This window comes from Ruditapes philippinarum, unplaced genomic scaffold, assembly GCF_026571515.1.
Source record: "Ruditapes philippinarum isolate M1 unplaced genomic scaffold, ASM2657151v2 ctg351_1_1_1_1, whole genome shotgun sequence".
In the NCBI taxonomy this organism is placed as follows: domain Eukaryota; kingdom Metazoa; phylum Mollusca; class Bivalvia; order Venerida; family Veneridae; genus Ruditapes; species Ruditapes philippinarum.
In genome coordinates, this window is record NW_026864352.1 from 301,168 (window position 1) to 324,655 (window position 23,488).

Consider the following 23,488-nt stretch of genomic DNA (forward strand, 5'->3'; position numbering starts at 1 on the left):
TGCGCCAATTGCAATAAAAGGTAAACCAAACCTAAACAATACACTCTTATTTATGATTGTATCAATCTTAAACCATTTTAAGTAAAATCATATTTGGTCCAACTTGATGCAAATTTTAACCCGACTTCTCTCTGATGTGTGAAAACTGTTTTTATTTTCCTCGAATTTCACATTTATTATGATTTTCTAGACCATTGAGATCCATCCAATATCTTTATTTTTAAAGATTGAATGCTGCTTAAATCAGTGCTAGGGTGGGTAGCAAAGATGTCCGATGTATGACTTTCCATTACTGCCAATAAACAGACTCGGTAAGGCAGACTATGCAATTTTCATTTATTGCAATGTTGTCACAATTCTCTTTCAGAAATTGCTACATTCTGCTGTAGATTTAATCTATATAGACATTTTCTGAAGCAATGCATTTTTTACATAGACAAACTCTGTCTACTCAGGTACCCGTTCGTGCCTGAAATAATGCACGGAAGGGCACCTGAGGTCTTCCTCCACCAGTAAAGTTGGACCGTCGCGATATGACCTATACTGTGTCGATGTGACGTAAACCCCAAAACAAACAAACAAACTCAGAAAATTCAAACCAGTGCAAAGATTTTTTGATTGTGCATGATTGAAGAAATTCATAATTAAACTAAGTAAAGACATCATTCTTCTTTTAATGTTATCTTCCCAGGAAAGTGTTGTTTTTTTTTCTCACTTTGTTATTCCAAGAGAAGAGCAGATAATTAAAAATCGAGAACCGATACATTTTTCCAAAATTTCCGTTTTTTTCGTCATTATACCAAGTTACGAGCAAATCTCACGCATTTTTCTTCAAAATACAGTCAAGACTAGAAGAAAATTTCGATCATTTTGCCTAAACACTTTGTAGAATAAAGAATAAACAGCTATCAATATAACATAAAATGTCAGCAAATTTGCACATTGACAGGGAATAAAGTAACAGTAACGTAACGAATATGAGTAGCCTGCCATATTTTGAGCCATCTTCTCTTGAAAATGACATACAAGAGCAGAAAACGCACTTTCAGGATAAGGTAGCTTAAACAGTAGGATTGAGCCCTCCATTTTGTCATAGATTTCATTCATGCAATGTGTAATAAGTCAATTCACATCGTTAAAAATTAAGTATGCCGATTGTTTTTGGATTTTTGTTTGTTTGATTGGGATTTACGTCACATCGATACAGTATAGGTCATATGACGACGTTCCAGCTTTACTGGTGGAGGAAGACCTTAGGTGCCCTTCCGTGCATTATTTCAGGCACGAACGGCACCGAGTAGAACCACCGATGTTCAGTAAGAAACTTCATGGAAAGGGAAATTTTCTATGGAATGAAACAAAACAGAACTTAATAATCATCATTTTATTAAAAATAACGGATAAGTATAATATATAGTTAAAATATAATGTACATTAAGATAAAGTGAGATAAGAAATAAAAGTGCCATTAATTAATATATACATGTATATCATAAAACATGAAATAAAGAGTAAAGTACACGTAATATGAACACAGTAACAAACAGAAGTAATCGATTTTTCTGTATGTTTTTCCTTTTAGCAATATGAAACACTTTCATGTGGAAAATATGTTTATTCCATTTGTTTTTTCATAATCTTTAATAAATGATTATGAATATATCAAATGTTAATAATGATACTGATAGTAAAAGTTACTTTTACAGTCAAAACAAACAAGGACAAAGTACAACTCCCTGCTATACATCAAGACTCTAATTAGCATAAAACATAGAAAACGCCTACTTTTTCATTCATCCATAGATTTTAAAATTTTCATGGTAATAAATAAAAAAGAATGAGACACAAACTTTAATTGCTCATTTGCAAATGTAATTAGTTTTAACAGTCATCAATTAAACCCAAGCAAGACGTGTTATGTATATTTTTATTCTATACAAGATGCTGTTGTTTGAATGATGTAAATTTTCGAAAGTTAGCTTTTAGAATAAATAACAAGATAATAATGTGAGACGAAACAAATGGCCTTTTTCATAAAATTCAATATCTTGTTTGCTTACTATACATGTGGTTGGTAGTAATTGAAATAGTTTATTCTACGTACTCATAAAAGGATTCATATATGTGTATCTACGAATACCTATCTCTTTCTTTGTTCGTTGTCTTGTACAATTTAACGGAAACATCATTACATTTCTACATGTATAATAATAAAAACAGAATACGGATAAAAATACAAAAAAGACACTTCATGAATCTTCAATGATTAAGTTATAAAACATGTTTGCTATAGATTCAACATATTTATAGATTCAACATATTAGACACATAAAATCATTATGTACATGTATAACATTAAAAAAACCGAGCAAAGAATGTATTCTATGATCATAAATCACAAAATGCTATCTAAATCATACATAGAAGTCTCACAAAAGTGATCAAAAGTTTCTTCAGTCCGCCAATATTTAAACAGGATCAGTCGCAGATGATTCGTGGATTTAGGTTTTTTTGAACGTAATTAGTTCAGGTGAAATTTTACATTTATAATCGTACATGTAATACATTAATCTTTATGCATCATTTATACATATATAACAATGAACATTCATTTACATATTAGTTTCACACATCTTCACATACGTCAATGTAAAAATTATGTTCAGTATGCTCATTCTTTGCATGAGTACCAGCACGTAAATCTCTAGTAATTAATGTACCGTCTTGACGTTGTATGTCTTTTCTTTTGAAGTTTCTAGGTAAGGATGCAACACGTTTCATCTTTTGTTTCATTATTTCAAGGTTTTTCGCATCTTTGTGTTGTTTAGCGCTACCTCTGTAAGCCTGAGATCGATTCATCTCGTGATTACAATATGGGCATGCATTATGTTCGCTTGATAATCTTTGAATTCGTAGCTGGTCGTTTCCTTCGATTGCCGATATACGCACTCTATTATTGTCCGATCTATTACGTTCATATATGCAGTATTCACAGTCTAAATTGTCGTTTGTGTCGTCTTCAAAGCCTTTATTTATAAACTCCTGCGAGTTTCTTTCTGAGTTATATTTACTGTCACTAATATCTGTACAATTTGTACACTGAACGTCTTCACAATGGTCCTTTTCGCACTCAGAACTAACAACCTGTTCTTTATACCTTTTACTTGGTCTTATTTTCTCACTAGCCCTTTCACTTACCTTTTTATGCCTATCAAAATACCGTCTATCTAAAGAATGCCCTTTACCAATTCTCAAATCTGAATCGCTGTACACAGAATGCATGAATGAATTGGATTCTATGTCTTCATTTATTCCATTTAAAAATGAATGCCCTGTTTCTGGAGTTGAACAAATAGACTCGGTGCTCTCACTAAGTGTGCTCTCAGAAACCGAACCGCAACTGCTACGAGACGCCATGGTATCGTCATCCACTAGTGCTGCTTGACTACTGTTGCTATCTTGTCTACTAAACAACTTTGTACGAACCAGTTTGTCCATGAAATGTTTGAAGTCCTTTCGCTTATTTTTCTGAAATCTTGGTGAATTATTGTCAGTTACTTCTGATGATGGTGTTGGTGACTCTGCCCCTGATCGAGTATCAAATGGTAATGAAGCTGAAGAGTTGACGCTAGAAGAAACTAAAACTTCCGATGACGATAAATCACCCTCCGGAACCAGGCCTTTACATGAATCTGATGATACCGACTGTGTTTGCAAACTCTGCTGAGATGATTTCTTTGGCAACGACAGTTCCAACTTTTTCCAGAATTTATCAGTTCTTTTACTATTTTCATTCCCTGGCCATTCTAGATATGTAACACTATTCATGATGGATTTTAAGTTGGTATCAATGTCCTTAACCTCTGAAAGATCAGCAAGAACGATGGGTATAATTTTGTGTTTTAGTTGAAGCATCTCATGTTGTGCCTTCTGGTACTCCATGCGGCACCATTCCGACTGTACATACTCCGGCGTCAGAATCATTATAGTCCGCCGGCTTCTCTCTATTGCCGATACAATGTTGTTAGCAATAGCTAAAAATAGAAATAAGATAAACATAACTTAATTGGTGTGATTTAAATTCATTATCGGACAGCATATTCTGTATATTTCTAAATGCACGTTAATGGGACAATAACGTCTTACATTATTAGAATACTGTAATTAAAATTTAGAACAAAAAAGTGGTTTAATATCACAAAGCAATGTGTCCTTTTTGGGGCAGTTGCAAATAATAAAGGTTTAATGAAAACTAAGCTTCGTCATTTGTCCCGACGGTTGAAAACGTTTAAGAAGCTACTGTGCAGTGACGGTACATAGATACACCTTGTCTCCAATATGTCATTAAAGTGTCAAACAAATATAGCATTCATTAGCTTAATGTGCGATAATGAAATATGTGTTACAATGAACTTTCAATAAACCCTACATTTGCTTCAAAATTGCAGCATGTGACGAAACGAATTGAACATAAACCTCGCAAATGTATATCACTGTAACATTTCAAAAGACAATGACTAATAGATAAGAGAAAGTGAATAAATTACCTTCTCCAGGGATGAAGTCTCTGAAATGCATGCACAGTTTAAACTTGTATTCGCCTTCTAGTTTAGGAAAAAGCTGGTGCAGCACAAATTGTTCGTCTCTAGGACAAGACTTGTACGACACAAACGCATCATATTCCTTGCCGTCTAAAAATAGAAACGACCAATTACATGATTTATTAATGAATAAACTATATTAAGTAAAAACGATTGTGTTAAAATGTAAAGATCTAATTTGAGTCAGCCTTCTGAACATTGTTAACTTGGTAGGAATTATAAAATATAGTTGCAATCATGTTGTACCAGTCGGACATCTTGTACAGTTAATATGCTTGTACATTGTTTTCGTAAAGGACAACTTACTGTGACAGAAGCTAATAGAATCAACTTATAATTGACTACTTTGCTCATCTATATATCGTTTGAACTAAATTGCTGACAATACAAATATAGAAATGTTAACGTGCCTGTAGCGCATGTTGTTTTATAAACAGTTTTATTGTAGTTTGAATGTCAATAAGCTTTTGTATGCATTAATAAACCAATTAATTTTCAAAATTTAAGCTATTCCGTGCATAAAAGTTTTGTTATACAAACGTTAAAATTGGCACTTAAATACTTGGCATTCTTTCGTTGAATTAATATAATACTAAATGTAAGATTTTGATGCGTAAAAGCTGGTTTTTGATACTTTTTTATACAATGACCTCTTCAGTATCTGAACATGAACTATCTGAACACGAATAATGTCTTATGAAATAGTACTTCTTTGAAGTTTTTTAGTTTCAGTGTAAGATTGTTGTATAGTTGCATAAGTGACGTTAGGTTTGTAAGCTTGCATTGCTCTATACTAGTGGTGACGTTTGCCATTGATGATAAAATGATACTATCCATGTGAAGACGCCTAAAGCAACAAGCCTCTAGTTTAACAACAATAATTTTTATTATCAAAACATCATTCTAGTATAAAAAATAGCATGGTTACATAAGTATTTATCGTCATAATTCAGTACTGAAAATTAAATTAAATATAACTTTAATGATGGTGTTATTCGTTTTCTATAAAAACATTATGGTATTTGATGAACACAATGCTTGTTTCTTGCGACTTGCTTTATCGTGTACATCTTGTACCACGAATTTGAAATTTAATAAAAGGAGTACTATCCCTCCAGTAAACATGTTTTCGTTCTTTTTCGCCGACTTAATTAAAGTTTAATGACGTGTCACATCAAAAGTCGCATATGTCACTTACAGTATGTCTTCTGTAAAATATATTTATCCGAAAAGAATTTTACATCTTTTCAAAGTAACGCCTTACACTTTGAAAGGGATATGACTAAATTTTAATGAAACATTCTATGATGGACATGAAGACAAACTTCATAAATGACTCATATTTTCATAGCATTTTAATTAAAAAAAACTAAAAGTTAGACGCAGCTCAGACAATGCAATAAGACATGCATCATATTGGGAGATGTATATGTTGTATACACACACGAACACGCACGCACATATTATTATTTTTTCACATGTATATGTTTTTCGTCTACAACTTTTCTAAAGTATCCACCACTTTATATTTAGCTGATATGGGGTTGATTTATTAGATGTTTAAGCCATATAGAACAACTTAAATACCTGCAGAAATACAGCTATTTTATACTTGTATGAATCACTGGTTGATTTCACAGATATTTGACACATTCCTTGAATTTAACACACGTGATTCTTTTTTATTTATAAGTGTTTTGCATTGCGAGAAGGTTAAACGGGCATTCTAAATGTCAGCTTAGCATTTCACGAAAACCATGTCTGTGAAACAAAGCAGGCTCTATCTGTTAAAGGGAAATACATTTCCTTTTCTTTGTTCTAAATACACTGTTTTGACCGAATCATAATAATTTTGCCATGGACTTGATCAACTTTGATAGCATACAAATATGGCATAGTAGCAATGCATGTCATTTGTAATGTAACTTTTATCTAACAACTCAAATAATCATTGTATCATAAAACACACATTTTTATTCAGTTCGTGAACTTTATATAAATAAAAAACTTTTGTTTTTGAATGAAAAAATAAGATAACACCAAACATATTATATTTACATAAGCATTAAAGCCACCTATATTGCATTGGAATGTATGAATATGTATTCAAATGATTTCTTACTGGTTTCAAAACAAAGACAACTATTTTTATTACAATGTAACTGTCCAAGAAAAGATGGATTAGTTTGTTTTGCAGCATACATGTGTATGAATAAATGTATTCCTACACTTACCGTCCTCCTCATATTGTTGAAAGTAGTGCACAATTTTCAACATAAAAACGAGTCGACGTCTCCACATAAAATAGGCTACGACAAAAACTCCTGATATCATAACTATAACCATAGCAACGGACACTCCAACAACATACCAGTGAAATATCACTTCGTCTGGTAGTGGTATTTCTGAAATGTAAGACAAGGATTGTAAGATTTAGTGAAAAGTTAAAAACTGTCATATAAATTAAAACAGTACTGTCCTTAATTCATTTGTTTACATGTCTGTCTGTTTGTCAACGTTATTTAGAATACCACATAAAAGTACAATTTGTTACAATGAACAGACTTCTTTCATAACAATAACATTCAATTTTCTTGTCCGGACAGCAATGCCCTCTTATTTCTAGTAAAGAACAAAAATCGAACGTATTTTCACCGGCGGTTTGTTATTGTATTGGTTGGATAGACTATGCTCGCTGATTCAGAAAAAGTTACTTTTTTTAAAATCAGTACAAATGTATATATACTAGTATAGTATCTAAATAAAGCAATAACGGTTTAATATATGCAGCACAACAGAACAAAGACCCATGCATCATTTTAAAAAGTATATATACAAAAAACACCTTAAAATTATAAGATTTTCTTGAGCGTTGTTATGATGTATTATATTTAGAAAGATTTAACTTTTGTTTCATCATTTAATTTTTCATTATTTAAATAATGAACTTTGGTTTTGCAAGCAAATAAAGACATCACTTAAACTTTCACATTCAGGTTTAAATGAGTGCGTTCCGTGTAACAATAATTAAGGCATAAAATTTACATTCACATCTAGCTAGCCCTTACAGTTAGCTAATTTGTATCAACGTAACGTCTCGCACTTCAACTTTTATGTCCCGACGGTAATCAGTAAGGTTACGGTTCAACGTTGCTTTCTAATGTAATTAACGGGTTTCGTTCGTGACTTGGTTACAGATTATATATCTACAAAATGATGGCAAAAACGCGCTTTATACTTTTTTAACGTATGGTTGGTTCCTATTTTGTTGTCCAAAAAAAAAAGACTTCTTGAAAACATCTTTGTACACCTCAGATGTCATAATGAAGTCTTGGCGTCACTTGTTTGGTCTAAGCGTCACATTATCAGTAAATTTAAATTTTACTATTGAACTTTAGATTATTCATAATTTCCCGCCAAATTATTTGAGTATTAATTTCGATCACATGCCAATTGAAATTAGTACTATTTATATAAATAAATTGATCTAAGGTATATTTTGAAGTAAGTTCTAGATAATAAGGGGAGAGTTTTTAAAATTATTTGTTAAATTGATATTTCAATGATAATAATAATAATAATAATAATAATAATAATTATAATAATAATAATAATAATAATAATAATGATAATAATAATAATAATAATAATCATAATTATAATAATAATAATAATAATAATAATGATGCCGGAAAAAAAACTTTTTCAATTGGAAAAAATCTCTCAATCATTATTGTAAAATGGAAATTGGATCCAGATAAACAGCAGAAAACAGCAAAATAAACAACTTTCTAACCAAATCTAGCATGAAACTACTCTGAAAAAATCATTAATCTAGTAGTATGAATAAAATAAGCTTAATTCGTTACAAACAACCAACAATAAACTATGATGGAGTGAACACCTCAGTTTAAAGTAGATATATACATGTATATGAAGAGAACAATCACACCTACTTACATAAATTCCTTGTGCCATTTATTATAAGGTAAATTGATGAATTAGGCTAAAAATATTCAATACCAGCCATAGTTTGTATAAAAAGGCCATTAAATACCAATTGCATCGCATTTAAAACATATGAATCGGTACATATCAATCTTCAATTTTTAATTTCCTTCTCAGGTACTACCTTAAAGCAGACTATGTGTGACTATATAAGTTTATTAGTCATGGTCAAGGTTATATCAAGTGATTTTTCTTTAATGTTACGGAAAAGGCATATTCAGAATTTACTAATGTATAATGTTAAACGAATACTTTTGATTTCTTGAAAAAATTAACATGGTTTGTTTGCTTAATTTTGCAAACAAGAAAATAAAGACGAAAAAACGGTGACATGAACGTGTTTGAAAAATCTAGTGTATTAATATTCTATTAAAAACAGAAAAACGATTAATTTAGAATAAGTGAAATAAAGGGACAGAGGGTACTTTGTGTATTTTATTTATTCAAAATTGCACACTCTATTTGATAGTGAATGCTTTGCAAACTGACTGATAACATAAATTTTAAATTACATGCAATATTCAAATGTTTTACACTGGACATATGTCTTTTTATTTGTAGTTAAAAGTACAATACGTATTTCGGGCAAACGATGCACATGAACATGTAAGAGTTTATCTCCTCTGATATCATGGTTTGGCAATATTCCCAGTGTTATACATCATACATGTAACAATAGGTTACTGTTCTACATTTGTTGGTATTTTCTCCTCATTATTCTTTCTTGTCCAGGTCGGATCCAACCAGAATACCAGAATGTTTTTGTCAGACACTACCAGTCTCTGGCCTTTTTATAAATTACATGAATTCACACATCTGATGTACTTTATTATGTGAATTTAGATCGTAACAAAGAATGTCGGACAAGCTTCATTCCTTTCTATTGTATATGATATGGTCATTCTTTTCACAAAATTATTGATAAGTATGTGGGAACTTATCATTTTAGATGAAAGAAAATAAATTTATTATAAATTCTAAAATTTGATAATCCAAACAAGTGACAAACCAAATCAAAGTGATTGATAAAAATGTCATAGATACATTTTCAATGATATATGTTATATATGTTTGACGTTTAGCTGACACTCAATGCATGTGCATAATTGATAACTAGGGCAATTCTTTATCAAACAATGACAAAGCGTATATTATCCTGTTTGAATTAGATTCTAATTCAAGATGCCTAAAAATATTCACAATAGTATAAGTCTGCCTCCTATTAAAACAGGTATTGTATTTTAAGCTGAATGTGTTTCCCACATTAAAAAAAACAACACTAAAAGCTGTATCTTAAATATATTATCACTGCAAAATAAAAGTTAGAATAGCTTCTATACAAATATCAACTGTGGCTTTGTTATTAAGATTCAGTTTCAGTTTTATTGGAGTATTGCCATACAAAATACTTATGTCCATTTACAAATACAAAAAAACGATGGCCAAGATATAAGAAATGTATTCAAAGAATAGCATTTAAGCTTACATTAAGAATGGCAATATGGAATAACATCAGTATTGATTAACAGCTAAAATATAAGTACATGTATTTGAATATGAAATACTGAACTGCATTCATTAACATTTTGAAAGAAAACAAGTATTTGAGAAATATTTAAGACTTAAGAAACAGCAACATTTGTAATTATTTCAGCTCTTTATTTTATAACATGGTAGATATATCATGTCGTGTTTCTTATACATGTAGTAGTATGGTTACAACAGAAGCTAATATTCTACAGAATTTGAATCCTGTGCTGATTGTTTGTTTCACTTTTATTGATTTTCTTAGAATTTGAATTTGTTCAAACATGCACATGTTAAGTTGGCTGTCTCTCAGCTCAAAAATCGTCGGTTTGACCTCATATGACACCTATATAGGCCTCGAGGTTATAAAACTTATTTCTGAGATCAGTCTCAAATCCCAGGATTGCCATTGGTCAGTAAACATTCTATGCTTGTTTCTGACCAACCAAATATCTGAGTTTGAGCATAGTTATAATAATAAAACTCGTTATACTATCGTCCTATTCATCGGACTCAAGAGACTTCTTTCGCAATCCGAGCTTGAATAATTATATTAATAAAAGTAAACATACGCAGTTCTATGTGCTATTTTGAACTGTTTTGAAAATATAAAAAGCCATAATTATTTTATGTACTAAAATCTGTATTACAAGTGCACAGTTCCTTTGATGTAGAATGTGATATTGAATGTAACTGTTTAGAAAATTACTGATTACAAGAGAGATGAACTGAGTCGTAAATTGTATCAACATAATTATATTCCTTGGTGCAAAAGCATTGAAAGAGATTATCTCATAAAATAAATCAGATGTAGATGAATATTAATTCAAGTACATTATATCGAATATTAATTTATGATAATGAATGGAATAAATAAAAACACACCAAAATCATACTAGAGAAAGCCATATGTCAACATGCACTTTTTGCTATTTATACAAATCTTGTCAAAAAGAAATATAACTTTTGAAAACATCCAATTAACTCATACATATTAATTTATAATCCCCTATACGTTTATCTAAGTTCATAAAGTGGTATGGATTAACACATAAATCTATATCTGATATGATAAATTGCATACATAAATGAATATTGAAGGATAATTTTGTAAACATATCGTCAAAAGAGCTGTTATGTTAAAATAGGATAAGATAGAGAAAATAAGAATCCCTAAAGAAAGCCCAACACGGCAAAATTGAAAATGTTGCAGGCTCGGTTTGATATTGAGCCTGTTCATGGACGGTACTGCCAAGTGCAAACTACCGCCCACTCCCTCTAGAACATTTAAACCATCGACAGCAAAACAGCAATGTTACATGATAAATTATAGACTCGTTTTGATTGAATCTGTTCATGAGGGAAATTCAAAAAGCGCAACATCGATCACGCCCCTAGCATCGGCTTAAATGGTATTCAATTAAGATTGTATTATCATCAATTATGTTCAAAGATGAACGCTTCTTTATTTTAGAATTTGAAAACATCATTTAATTTAACACATTCTATAAAACCACACGGATTTTTACAAACCACTCAGCAATAAAATAAACTGTATTATTCATTGCTCGTGTAAGGTTAAGGGCAAAACCTGTCCTGAGTACGACCGCCTACGTACTGTCACGACATCCATATGTAAAGCTATTTATTTTCATTTTCATAACTTGGATTGAAAAGTTATCAAAATACAAAATATGTACAAATGATAACATTTTACATTCAGAGAAATACTTAAAACTATGAACATTAAATATATCAGTTGACAAAATGTATTTGCTATTTGGATAACAGGTTAAACAATCCAGACACATAAAAAACACTGCGGAATTGTAAAACAAGAACAAACGTAGCTGGTTTGTGTGGATTCTTTCTTTAATGTATGTGATCGGAATAGTATTTTCTTAAAACTATTGCATGGGTCTGGACAAAAACTTATGAATTGCTTTCTTATGTTATGTTTTAACGACGACCCGACGAAATGATTCAGTCACATACCGTACATAATTGCAAATAATTTTATATTACTGAGGAAACATAACGTTCATATATCATAAATGTCAAGTATAATTTGGTAAAATTTGGCAAATATTAACAAAAAGATATATACTTTAATGTAAAATGCTGGACGAAACACTCTTATAACAAAACATGCAGTGACAGGCTAACGTTAATATGTAGTCCCAGGGCATATTAACAGTGTTTATTACCATATGTTAACCTTTAACACTGACTAAGTGAATCAAATTTTAACACAAGAAAAGAAAGAAGTCTATGTATGCCCCGCAAAAATGTTCAAGTGAACTTTATTTTGCAAGTCAACATGTCTGTCATGTTATTAATAAAAAACTTGAGATGGTAACATCCTGCGATGTACGGAAATAATATCTTGTTTACAATAAAACCTGTGAGCATAAATGGACATAACTTACTAAGTGAAAAGAGGTGACTACACCAAGAGTGCCCAGAAACAGTTACTCTAACGTGCACCCGGTTCATTATACTTATATATATTATATTTTGGTTGGGGTTTATGTCGCACAAACACAGTATATGTCATATTGCAACTTTCCAGCTTTACTAGTGGAGGGAAGACCTCAGGTGCCCCTAAGGTACAATATAGTTTTATAAGATAGATAAACTTTGAAGTAAAAGGCTCATCAAATACATTTCCAAAATGAAAAGATCAAAGCATTAGAGATGTTTTGCTAATTGTTAAAAGGGAATGGAGAGAGCAATATCTAATAATATTTTGATCATTATTATTACTGTTGAATATAACCTGAGCTTCGTTTACCATAACTATAATACTAACGTACTAGAGTTACACTCAGTGCAGAAGTTCTCCTCTACGTGCAATAGTTCTCGTGCGTGTAGACCATAGTTTATCATGTCATGCTTTGATATTTGAGAATTTTTAAAGCAATTTTGATTAATATTCAGTGAATTAAATTCAGTTTGATAATAAATTAAAAAGTTATAATATCAAAATCGGACGTGCGAAGGGATCAAAATTTTGTCCAGTGGATATACTTGTATATATAAACAAGCACGTGCTCTATTGAACAGACATTTCCATATTATCTGCTAGTTTTGGTTACAAAAGTTTAGAAATAATTGTATGTATGGTTTTAAGAGGTAAATACTAATTTAATTTCTTCATTCCATTTCATGAAAACTTGTCCGAGAAATACTGCACGTGGGTCAAACAACTAAATCATATATTATTGATAGTTCAGATTTGTAAAAGGAGTATAATGAGGTTGGAATAATCTTTCAGAAAACATCCTAAATGTAACAAATATCATTTATTTTGTTTACTGTAAAAGTGATTGACTGAGCAACAAAGCTGACAAATAATGACTTAGCATAAATAAAGGCAATGTCATGTCTTTGATAGAAAACGTGTGAAAACGTCCGCGTTTTTACAGTAACGTGCATTTCAGTGTCCAGTATGTCACGACATGTACTTTATCTAGGTACTCTACTGTTTCAAACTGAACGTTATGTACGCTTTTACGTATGGTATTCAACTTTCATAATTTAAACATATACCAAAAATGGCTGTAATGCGTATCTATAGTTTATTTTAAAAACAAAAGAAAACTGACGCGGAGATAACTTGTGCGCACCATAAATTTGCATGATATTAAGAAAAATCACTTCTCGCGTGACTGAAGTTCACCTTTATTGTTACTCTTATATCAAAATGCTGTCTGTAGCTCTTAGATAGTTAATTTTTTAAGTTACCCAATTACCCAAAGTCTAAAGCACGCACCAAATAATCAATCACTTTTTATCTTAAAATAGTTACAGTTAAGTTACCGGTATATGCTTCTTTACTTACAAAGACATAATGGAGCATGCGTTTATCATGGCAATATTGTTGAACCGCTGTATTTATACATGTATAGAAACGTTTTGCATATCGTATAAACGGTCAACTGTGATAGATATGTGTATGATTCATTATGCATATGCTAATATAATTTACATGTACATTTCATGTCATAAATGTTGAATTATAGAACACGCTGACGCATTGTTTTATTGCCTATTTAATTCAAATTCAATTGATGAATAATTCACTCACCGGCTTCAGGAACAAGTTCGGAACAGTTGAGCCCTGTGTAATTCCAATGGCAGAAACATTTATACGTATTGTCGGCGACGTGAATATCACAACGTCCAAACTCGCCACAATCGTAAGGACATTTTAATAAACAAAACTGACCGACATAGTTATGTTCACAGATACATTTATATGAGTTCGTCTTAAGGGCTTCCATGTCACAAACACCATGATTGCACTTAAAACCAGGTCCGCATTCTCTAGGAATGCTTGTATCTGTTGCGTTGACCCGCGGTTTACATTCATAAATGCCGTTGATTTTGATACAGTCGCCTTTAACACAAACTTTCTCGCAATTTTTTCTTAACGTCCAATCATCATCGGGATTTTCGATTTCTGAGGATTCAACAACGGCTCTTTTCGCCGGGGCAAGTGTTGATGAAAAAAATGGTTTCATAGTGAAAAAGCTACCACGAAGTTCTTTTAAAATACCGTCCACGCCATTTCGAAGTTCGTCTACAATTTTCGAGCTTTTCATTACATGTGCACGTTTTACGGACGTTGGATTGTTTTCGATATCATTTAATTCACTAGCAGTCGTAACTTCATTCTCTTTTACTAAATCTTCTCTATAGTTAGGTATTATGAACGGCTCGCGACACCACCGACCCGCCCAACCCGGTGCACAAACACATTTTCCATTGCACGTGTTTTCATCCGTGACACACGTACCACCGTTTCGACAAAGATCTGGATTCATTGCGCAGAAGTCATGACATTTTCTCCCGGCCCTTTCTACTTTGTCCGATCCAAGAAATGATCTTTTAAATCTCCCTTTACTTAGTAAACCGCCTAGAATTTGCTGAACACCAACAATATATATAATTAAAATAATGAGGTAATTACTGGCTTTCATTATAACAATTAATTCCGGAGAAGAAATTTCACAATACGGTAAAAATGTTCATAATAAAATTCCTTTTGTGACACTTTTCTGAAGAAAAGGATTTCAAATTGAATAGTGAACACCATTAAACATCTAACACAACGCTATGAATTTATTCTGATATTTTTGCACGGAGAACTAGGCTATAATTCACAACACTGTAACGTAAAAATAGCACGGTAAAGAAGACATTAGATAACGTTGTCTCCAAGCGTCATTTATCATATTGTTTTATGACATGTCACATAATCAACGAGCCGCAAAACACTGATGTGTTAATGACAACCGTTGTCATTGCCTCATTTCTTGACGTCACATGACCTCATTTTTTTTTTGTAAATAAAAACTATTTTCTATACATTATACGTATATATAGAAGTATATATTTTTACAAATCGATTCTACATTTCTTAATCAAAACTTATTATAACAAACCACTTTGAGCAGATAAGTAATAACGCTATAAATTCTTACGTTTGTATGGTCTTTCATTATAACATAAATGTTTATGTAATTTCTTAAGCTATATAACCCGGTCAGTCTGCTAATAATACGTTAATATTATAAAACAAATTGGATAGATGAAAAATGAAATAATATACGAATCTGGCTTTTCGAAAAAAAATGTCAAGGTCAGTCAAAATTTTCAGATGGTATAAAACCATACATAACATATATTTAAATTTATTCTCAGAAGACATAGCCTTTTATTCAGATAAGGAACTCGTAACCAATGAAAAAACAGGGTGAAATTGAAAGTCGATAATGGGGTCAATTCATTTATTGTTTGTGTTGTTTATATCCCGTTATTCATTGCCAAATTATACGTTAAAATATTGAGTTGTAAATTAAGATTGATTTGAGCTTAGTTCAAGAACGCTCCAGCTTGTATAAAATAAGGAACATATGCATACAGACATCATAAATACATTTTATTCCTTTTAAAATGTCAAGTTTGCATGAATATGTCAACAATCAATATATGAATGTTCCATTAGTTGCAAGCGCCTCTAGAATGATTATGTACTTTAAAAGTGGATTGGTCTATAAATAGTTTTTCAATAATTAGTATAAAACCCCATTAAAATGTATCATTTAAATACTCTTATAAAATATTTCTTCTAAAAAACAATGTCATTTAGTATAATCATTTTTTGTGATGAATAATAGTATTTTGTTCCAGAACAATTTATTACCAGTATATTAAAATAAATGATATATCGGATAATTTATCTCACACGTACCAACAACATCGATATATATTACTTTCATGGTTTGTTGTCATGAATGATACTAAATACTATAAACATAATTATATATGATATTGGAGACCTTCCATTATGGACGAATTCACTTATACACACCTTATAAGGCATACTTTCATTAGCAAATTGAAACTAGGTATAACATAGAAATAAGACATTCGAATCAATTTCTCATATCCTCTCAAATCTATTTTGTCTTTGTAAATATTCAACAAACAGTAATGAACATCAATTTATTTAACAATTGTTAAAGCTGAATGCTTCTAGATAAGTCAAAATATTACAAGAAAATCAATCTTGAGAAAAATGCACTAGGATTTTAAGAAAAGTAAATATATTTAAGAATCAAGTAATACTGTACATGTTATGTGCGATTAATGACTAATTTTGCAGTACAATGTACTTATCATCACATTTGTACTGCGGGACAAAGGCAGCAAGAGCTATTTCTGCATATTTTGACCTATTTCTTTGTTTTGATTGTAGATGCCGTTTGCAATGTGTAAACATTTTTTCTTTGTTCACTTCATAGTATTTTACTTTAAAGTACATTTTCAAAATTTTCATAAGAATTAACATGAAGCTTTAAATAATGTAATACATATATATAAAAGCTCATTTACTGGAAAACTTACTTTAAATTATTTGTCACCATAGTAACACGAAAATTATCATGATCTTGTGTACGTTAGTTAACAAAAAATAACTAACTAACTTAATATCCACGAGCGCAATAAGTGGAAATATTTTTCTATCAATGTAAACACTATATATTCATGACAAAACGATAATGATTACTTCCCTTTATCTGTAATATAAATAACAAGATTTATTATTATACAATACATTATCTCAAACCAATGATTATTTATATAGACTTAAATAAAGTTATTCACACTTGATAACCTTATAAATGACATTTTGAAAAGAAGAATTGAGGTCTGATATATAACGTATTGTGGTTTCTTTAATGATAAATATACATTCATCAGCTGTTGCTGACGTTTTCTTCGTTAAAGACCATTGGTTATGATAGAGTAATGCCGAATGGTACATTAAATGGATTAATTTTCTGATACAAAAAACGATTCTGTAATTATGGACAATATTTTCTTTTAAAAGTATAAAGCTTCGTGTGGGGGCGTGGCCAATATGTTAACGGGTCGGAGTGGTAATATAAGAATTGCTGGTCTCGTGAGTTCATAGCCCCTCAGGGCAAGCCGTTGTTTCCATTAGCAAGAAACTTTAATTCATTGCTTTCCAAGAATGGATTCGAGAGTGTTTCAATAAGCTCATAGCTTCCAACACAATATAACTAAAATAAATTCGTATAAACTAAAAAATAATAGCTTCCAACACAATCAAACTAAAATAAATTCATGAAACTACTAATGTATAGAGCCAGGACAGCCATAATTTTCGTTGCTACCGAGGGATCACCCTTTTTTCATATTCAATAATGTTGTCTGACCAACTTGAAGGGGCGTCCGCGCCAAAGTAGTTAAGGTAATTGACTTCAAACCACTTTTCCGTCAAAGCTGTTGGTTCGAATCCCTACGGGGACTTTGGACTCTTTCATGTTAGGAAGCTATGCAGCTAGCTTACGGAACGTCGGTGGTTCTACTCAGGTGCCTGTTGGTGACTGATATAATGCACGGAAGGGCACATGAGGTATTCCTCTACCCATCGCTATAACACCTATACTGTGTCGGTGTGAAGTTAGACCCAGTCAAACAAAAAATTCTTTTATTTGTTTTCGACTTGGAATTCTATTAAGATGGTGTCGCTGGATTTTAATAACTGCAAAAATATGATTTTACTCTACGGAGTTAATTAGCTTTATTATTATTGTGTCTTCTTTCAAAATAACGGGGCCATTTTAAAAAGACTTTTTAAAATTTCCTCTACTGACGCACGCTATCTACTGTTTTTACTCTACTCTTCCTAAGACTTGTTATATATCTATTTCATCTATTTATTTATTTATTGATATAGCTGGCATATACATAGAAACCCAATTAGCGTGGTTAATTTATTGACAGGGTGTTATATTATAAAAGTCATCTAATACAATTGATAGTCATAAATTGTCATTACTTTTCACACCCAATCTAAATGTCAACGCCACTATTTCTTCACACTATTACAAGCATTGATCAAATATCGTCGACTGAAATAACATTTATATTTGCCTTGTCATTAACAATCATTAAAGAAAGACATTGTACTGTGCGATGAGTAAATATATTTACAAATTTACGGAAGCTGTTCAACGGTCACCATCGATTTATCTGGAAAATTTAACTTTAAACTGTCAGTATCACATAAACGTTAATAGAGGGGCTAAACAATATTTGAAATAACGATTGTAATGTTGTATAACACAGGATATAAAAGTCACTGCGATCGCAATATTTTATTCTAAAACATCGCCTGCCTCTTAAAGTACAAAACAAAAATCTCCCTTATATCAAAACAAGGCTAAAGAACCCCTCTGTTCATTTAAAAACAAAATATTTAGCTGTAGCCAGAGTGCCTGCTTAAAACGTGACAAAGTGAGATTATGATATAATTGCAGTTATTTAGACAATAATCAGTAGTTAGTGGTACTAGAAGTTAATCACCATATTGATCTTTGATCTTTTTGCTACTTATATGTACTACACTAATGACATTATATTGTACTTAAAAGGTGAAATATAATCCACAATGTAACATTCAATAATCGTACGGATACTATACATGTTTCGTTTTTGAATCACTCGATTAGCATTGTAGCCTATACCATTAATTAGCAATTAAAAGTATGTTTGCAGTATATATTCCTTTTTATATTCTTACGTATGCATTAATAGTTAAGTCATTTTTTTCATAAGAGAACCAGATACTTGCAGAAAGAGAAAAAAAATCAAATTCCCTTATATACCGTGAAAGTATAAAGCGAATGATCCCGCCAGAATAATTTCTCCAAAAATTATAACGATAATTAGAATTGGTGACGACAACGACGATGATGATGACAGTTTTCGTGAAGATGATGAGGACAATGATAATAATGACGATGATTGTTGTAAAGATGACGATGATGATCACGATAATGATAATGGTCATGGTAATTGATAAAGAATGTAATTAAATCAGTACCTGAACGTAAAAGCTAACGCAATAAATACATCAGGATGGAAAATATCGATCAAATACTGAATTTATGTATCAAATACAAAATAATATTATATTATTTTGTAAATAAATTGTGTACCGTCAAAGACATTAATCAGATAAATATTGAAGTGTAACAATGTCACAAAGGGAAAATGTAATAATGCAAAAATGCGACAATGCGACCATGCGAAAATTAACTATGTTAACTATGCCAAAAAGCAAAATTGCGACACAGTTGACTTTGTTGCATCTTTGAGTTTTGTATTGTTGTATTTTCGCTGCGAGAAAGCAGAGACACGACATATCTTCCTCTTCTATTACTTTGGCTAGCAATCGTTCACTGAGCGTGGGTTTTAGAAAACGTGATAGTGTGCTAGGCATCAAGATCCACTCTGTCCTTCCAAGACAGCCTAGCGAACCTAACAACTTACAATGAAACCTATATACGAGGGATGTTCGAAATGTATTGCTTATTTCTATCTGGAGACTTCAAATTTCAAGTTAGCTCAAAAGTGTTCATTTCATGCCCTCGAAGTACTCCCCGTGGCTAGAAATGCAAAGTTACAGCCGATATATCCACTTCTTGAAGGCGTCACGGTACGCTGATTTGGGCACAGTAATAAGGTACTGATAAATGGCAGATCCAAGTGCCTGTCGGGACTTGTATTTCCGCCCAGCATGGAAGGATTTCAATTTCGGAAACAAAAAGAAATCACATGGGGCAAGGTCTGGAGAATACGGGTAAAGGGGGGGGGGAATGAGGCAAAACAGTTACTTTTACTTTTTTCAAAAACGCCGAAACTATTGCGGAGGTATGAGCAGGGTCATTGTCATGTAGAAGACGGATATGCCTAAAACCAGTGACAGGGTGCCGTTTCTTATAATACTTTTTCAGTTTCTTAAGTACAAGGTCCTTGTAGTACTTCCCAGTGATACTTTTTTACCGGCACCTTTATTGCGACTCCTTCACCAGAGAAGAAAATTGCACTCAAATACCGTTTGGCAATTATTGGGCGTTTGTTGTGTTTAGTGGCCCAGATTTTGTTGCTAACTTTTCTGACGGGCCCAAAATAATGGACCCAAGTTTTATCACCTGTGACGACATTGGCAAACTGTTTTTGTCATATTTTGGAAACATTTGAAGCAGCTTTTTGGCCACCTTAACCCGTTTCCTCTTTTGTTCATCTGTCAACAGATGTGGCACCCATCTAGCAGAAATCTTTCTGACTTTCAAATGTTTCTTCAAAATAAAGTGAATCGTTGATAGTGATATGCCTACCTTTCGTGTAATATCACGAACTGTAAATCTAGCATCACCTTCAATGATATTCTTTATTTTGGAAACGATTTCGTTACGAGATGCAGATTTTGGCCTGCCTGATTTTGATGCATTTTGATACACTCTACACAAGACTCAAATTTCTTTTTCCATCGTCTAACTGTGTCATAAGGCACACAAAAAAGCCCATAAGCAGTAGGACTGCTTCAAAGAGCCACCCAGTTTTGAGCGAGCTTTGATGTAAGCCCGTTTTTCATCTTTTTTGTCGACGCTTCTACCAACCATATTTACCACAGTGGTGAATGACTGCGTGTATTTAAATGGCAAATTGTATGTCTTACACTTAGTCTAACATGTACATTTATATACCGTTGTGTAGGTTTTGAATTACCCTATACAGGTATGTATTGGTTGTTATCGTGCCCCACGTGGATCACGAGATAGAGGACAATAAGCAATTCTTTTCGAACAGCCCTCGTATACTGTACAATATGTTCATGGTTTTCGCGCAAATCAAAAGCAGTAAGTACGAGGGAAACATGAGAAAAATACTTGTAGCATCCAAAGAGCATGCAACCAGCGGTGACCTGAATCCTGAGACTGTCTTATCGCAGACTGTATCATAGAAAAGTGATTTCCTCAGGTAGACAACAGATAGAAAAAAATGAATATTTATGTCATTTGATGATTATACAAGAGAGACTTGATTCTAGTAATGCATTGATTGTCTAGTGTATCGCAGTAAGTGTTGATTAATATTTATTACTATGTACAATAATATTGACTATTTTGTAAAACAAAACTTACCTGTTAGTTGTGCGCCTCTTTTCTATGGATTGAAACTTTACTGATGGCTATAATGCTTATTATGGTGTTGGTCCTGAGATTTAGAGTAATTGTTGGTGGTGAACATGACAGCGCGTTTTTAACTGATTCACTCGTATCAATATATTTTTTGTGATGGTGGTTGTACATTTTAGAGTTGGTCTACTAGATTTTTATAAGCAGCTGACTTAGTTTCTGTATATTCTAAATAAAATTTTCGTTTGAGGAGCCCTTAAATCTAGCTTCCATTACTTTATTTGTATGTGCTGGCCAGGCTGATATGACATACTTTCAACTTCCAGATAGAAGTTGATTGACAATCTGAAGAAGTAAATTTCGTAGAGTATATTGGTTTAAAAAAGATTTATTACAGCGACTAGTAATATGCATGATATGGCATTTGTCAAAGGACATCCTCTATTACTGCCACAATTTTTCCAGATTGTCTTAGTCCTCTTGTAGCTTTGTAGCATCACTGGCTGATCCTTCCGCACTGTAGATGACACTGAGGTAACATTTTGGTCTGACAGCGCCAGGGAAGTCATTAATGTAGAGCAGAAACAGAAGAGGTCCAAACACAGATCCCGTTGGAACACTTGATAGAACTGATGCCTAATCTGAGTAATTTCTACCAAGTTCAACTTCTGGAACATTATGTTCAGTGGTGTCAAGACACAGAAATGCACTTACCCACTGTAAAGAGTTACCTTTTTAATGTCAGTATGTGACAGCTTATGTACATCAAAGGCATTGCTGAGTTCATGATGGCCGCATCAGTCTAGCTTTTTTAAGAAGACTTAGCAAGGTTTCGAGGGGTGTTCAAATATGAATGTAACTGGGTAATTTCAGAAGTGCTTAACAAAGAGTGCCAAAATAATTATCTCAATCCTTCAAAATACTCACCACCATGTGATATACAAACTTTTAGTCTTTTTTCCCCCCAATTTTTAAATGCGTTTTCATAATATTTCGAGGTATACTGTTCAGACACTGGAAAATAGTCGAACAGAGATTTTTTCGCGTTTGATATTTACTTCAAGCAAGGTGTTTCTTTTTTAGCCTTGGAAATTGGAAAAAGTCACAAGGGGCAATATCTGGCGAATAAGGAGGGTGAGGAAACTCGGCAACCTTTTTTTGTTTCAGAAATTCTCGTAAAACGGCGGCTTTGTGTGACAAGCATTGTCATGCAACAATCTGACACCACAGTTTTTGAAATATTTCTTTAATCTATGAAGGACTTGCCTTTTTAAAACTTGGCTTTTACAGATTTATCCTTTGGTACGGCAATTTGAATAGCAGGACCTTAATTGGAAAAAAAATTACATACAGGACCTTTTTGACGTCCATGGTGCGTTTGCTATGCAAGGTCTTTGACTTTCTTTGACAGTCCATATTTTGTTATGTATCGTTAGCTTGGGCTAATTAAACTGAACCCAAATCTCATCGCCAGTGATGATATTTGCGGAAGATTGATTGTTGCAATTAGTGAACTGTTGCAACAATTGTTTGGATATTCTTACCCGAGCAAGTGTTTGCTCTTTTGTAAGGAGATGGGGTTTCCATCTGGCACTTATCCTTGTCATATTTTAATCACGTCTGAGAATTGTATGAGCGGCTCCTACAGAGATACCAACGCATTTATCTTTATACCAAGTCGTAAATCTTGCATCAGTAGCTATTGAATCTTTTACCTTTTCAACCATTTTTGGCGAAGTTGCAGTTTTTGGACGGCGTGCATGAGGTGCATCTTTTACTGAATCCACACCACTTATAAATTTCTTACACAACCGTGTGAACAGATATAAA

At 32.3% G+C, this 23,488-nt stretch overlaps 1 protein-coding gene across 1 annotated transcript; it reads right to left on the bottom strand.

Moving 5' to 3' along the window:
• Positions 1 to 1,390: 1,390 nt before the first annotated feature.
• On the bottom strand, positions 1,391 to 15,402 carry LOC132725313 (uncharacterized). The gene is made up of 4 exons (XM_060710420.1): positions 14,227 to 15,402; positions 6,836 to 7,006; positions 4,548 to 4,691; positions 1,391 to 4,034 (listed from the first exon to the last, which is right to left on the bottom strand). Exons 1-4 carry the CDS (start codon positions 15,119 to 15,121, stop codon positions 2,626 to 2,628), a joined length of 2,619 nt encoding a protein of 872 aa, XP_060566403.1. The 5' UTR covers positions 15,122 to 15,402; the 3' UTR covers positions 1,391 to 2,625.
• Between the last annotated feature and the right edge of the window lie 8,086 nt (positions 15,403 to 23,488).

Coding starts and splice junctions, on each gene's coding strand:
- LOC132725313 (XM_060710420.1), bottom strand. CDS start 15,121: ATGAAAGCCAGTAATTACCTCATTATTTTAATTATATATATTGTTGGT. Junction 7,007..14,226: donor CGAACTTGTTCCTGAAGCCG/GTGAGTGAATTA, acceptor CTTACATTTCAG/AAATACCACTACCAGACGAA. Junction 4,035..4,547: donor AGACTTCATCCCTGGAGAAG/GTAATTTATTCA, acceptor TTCTATTTTTAG/CTATTGCTAACAACATTGTA.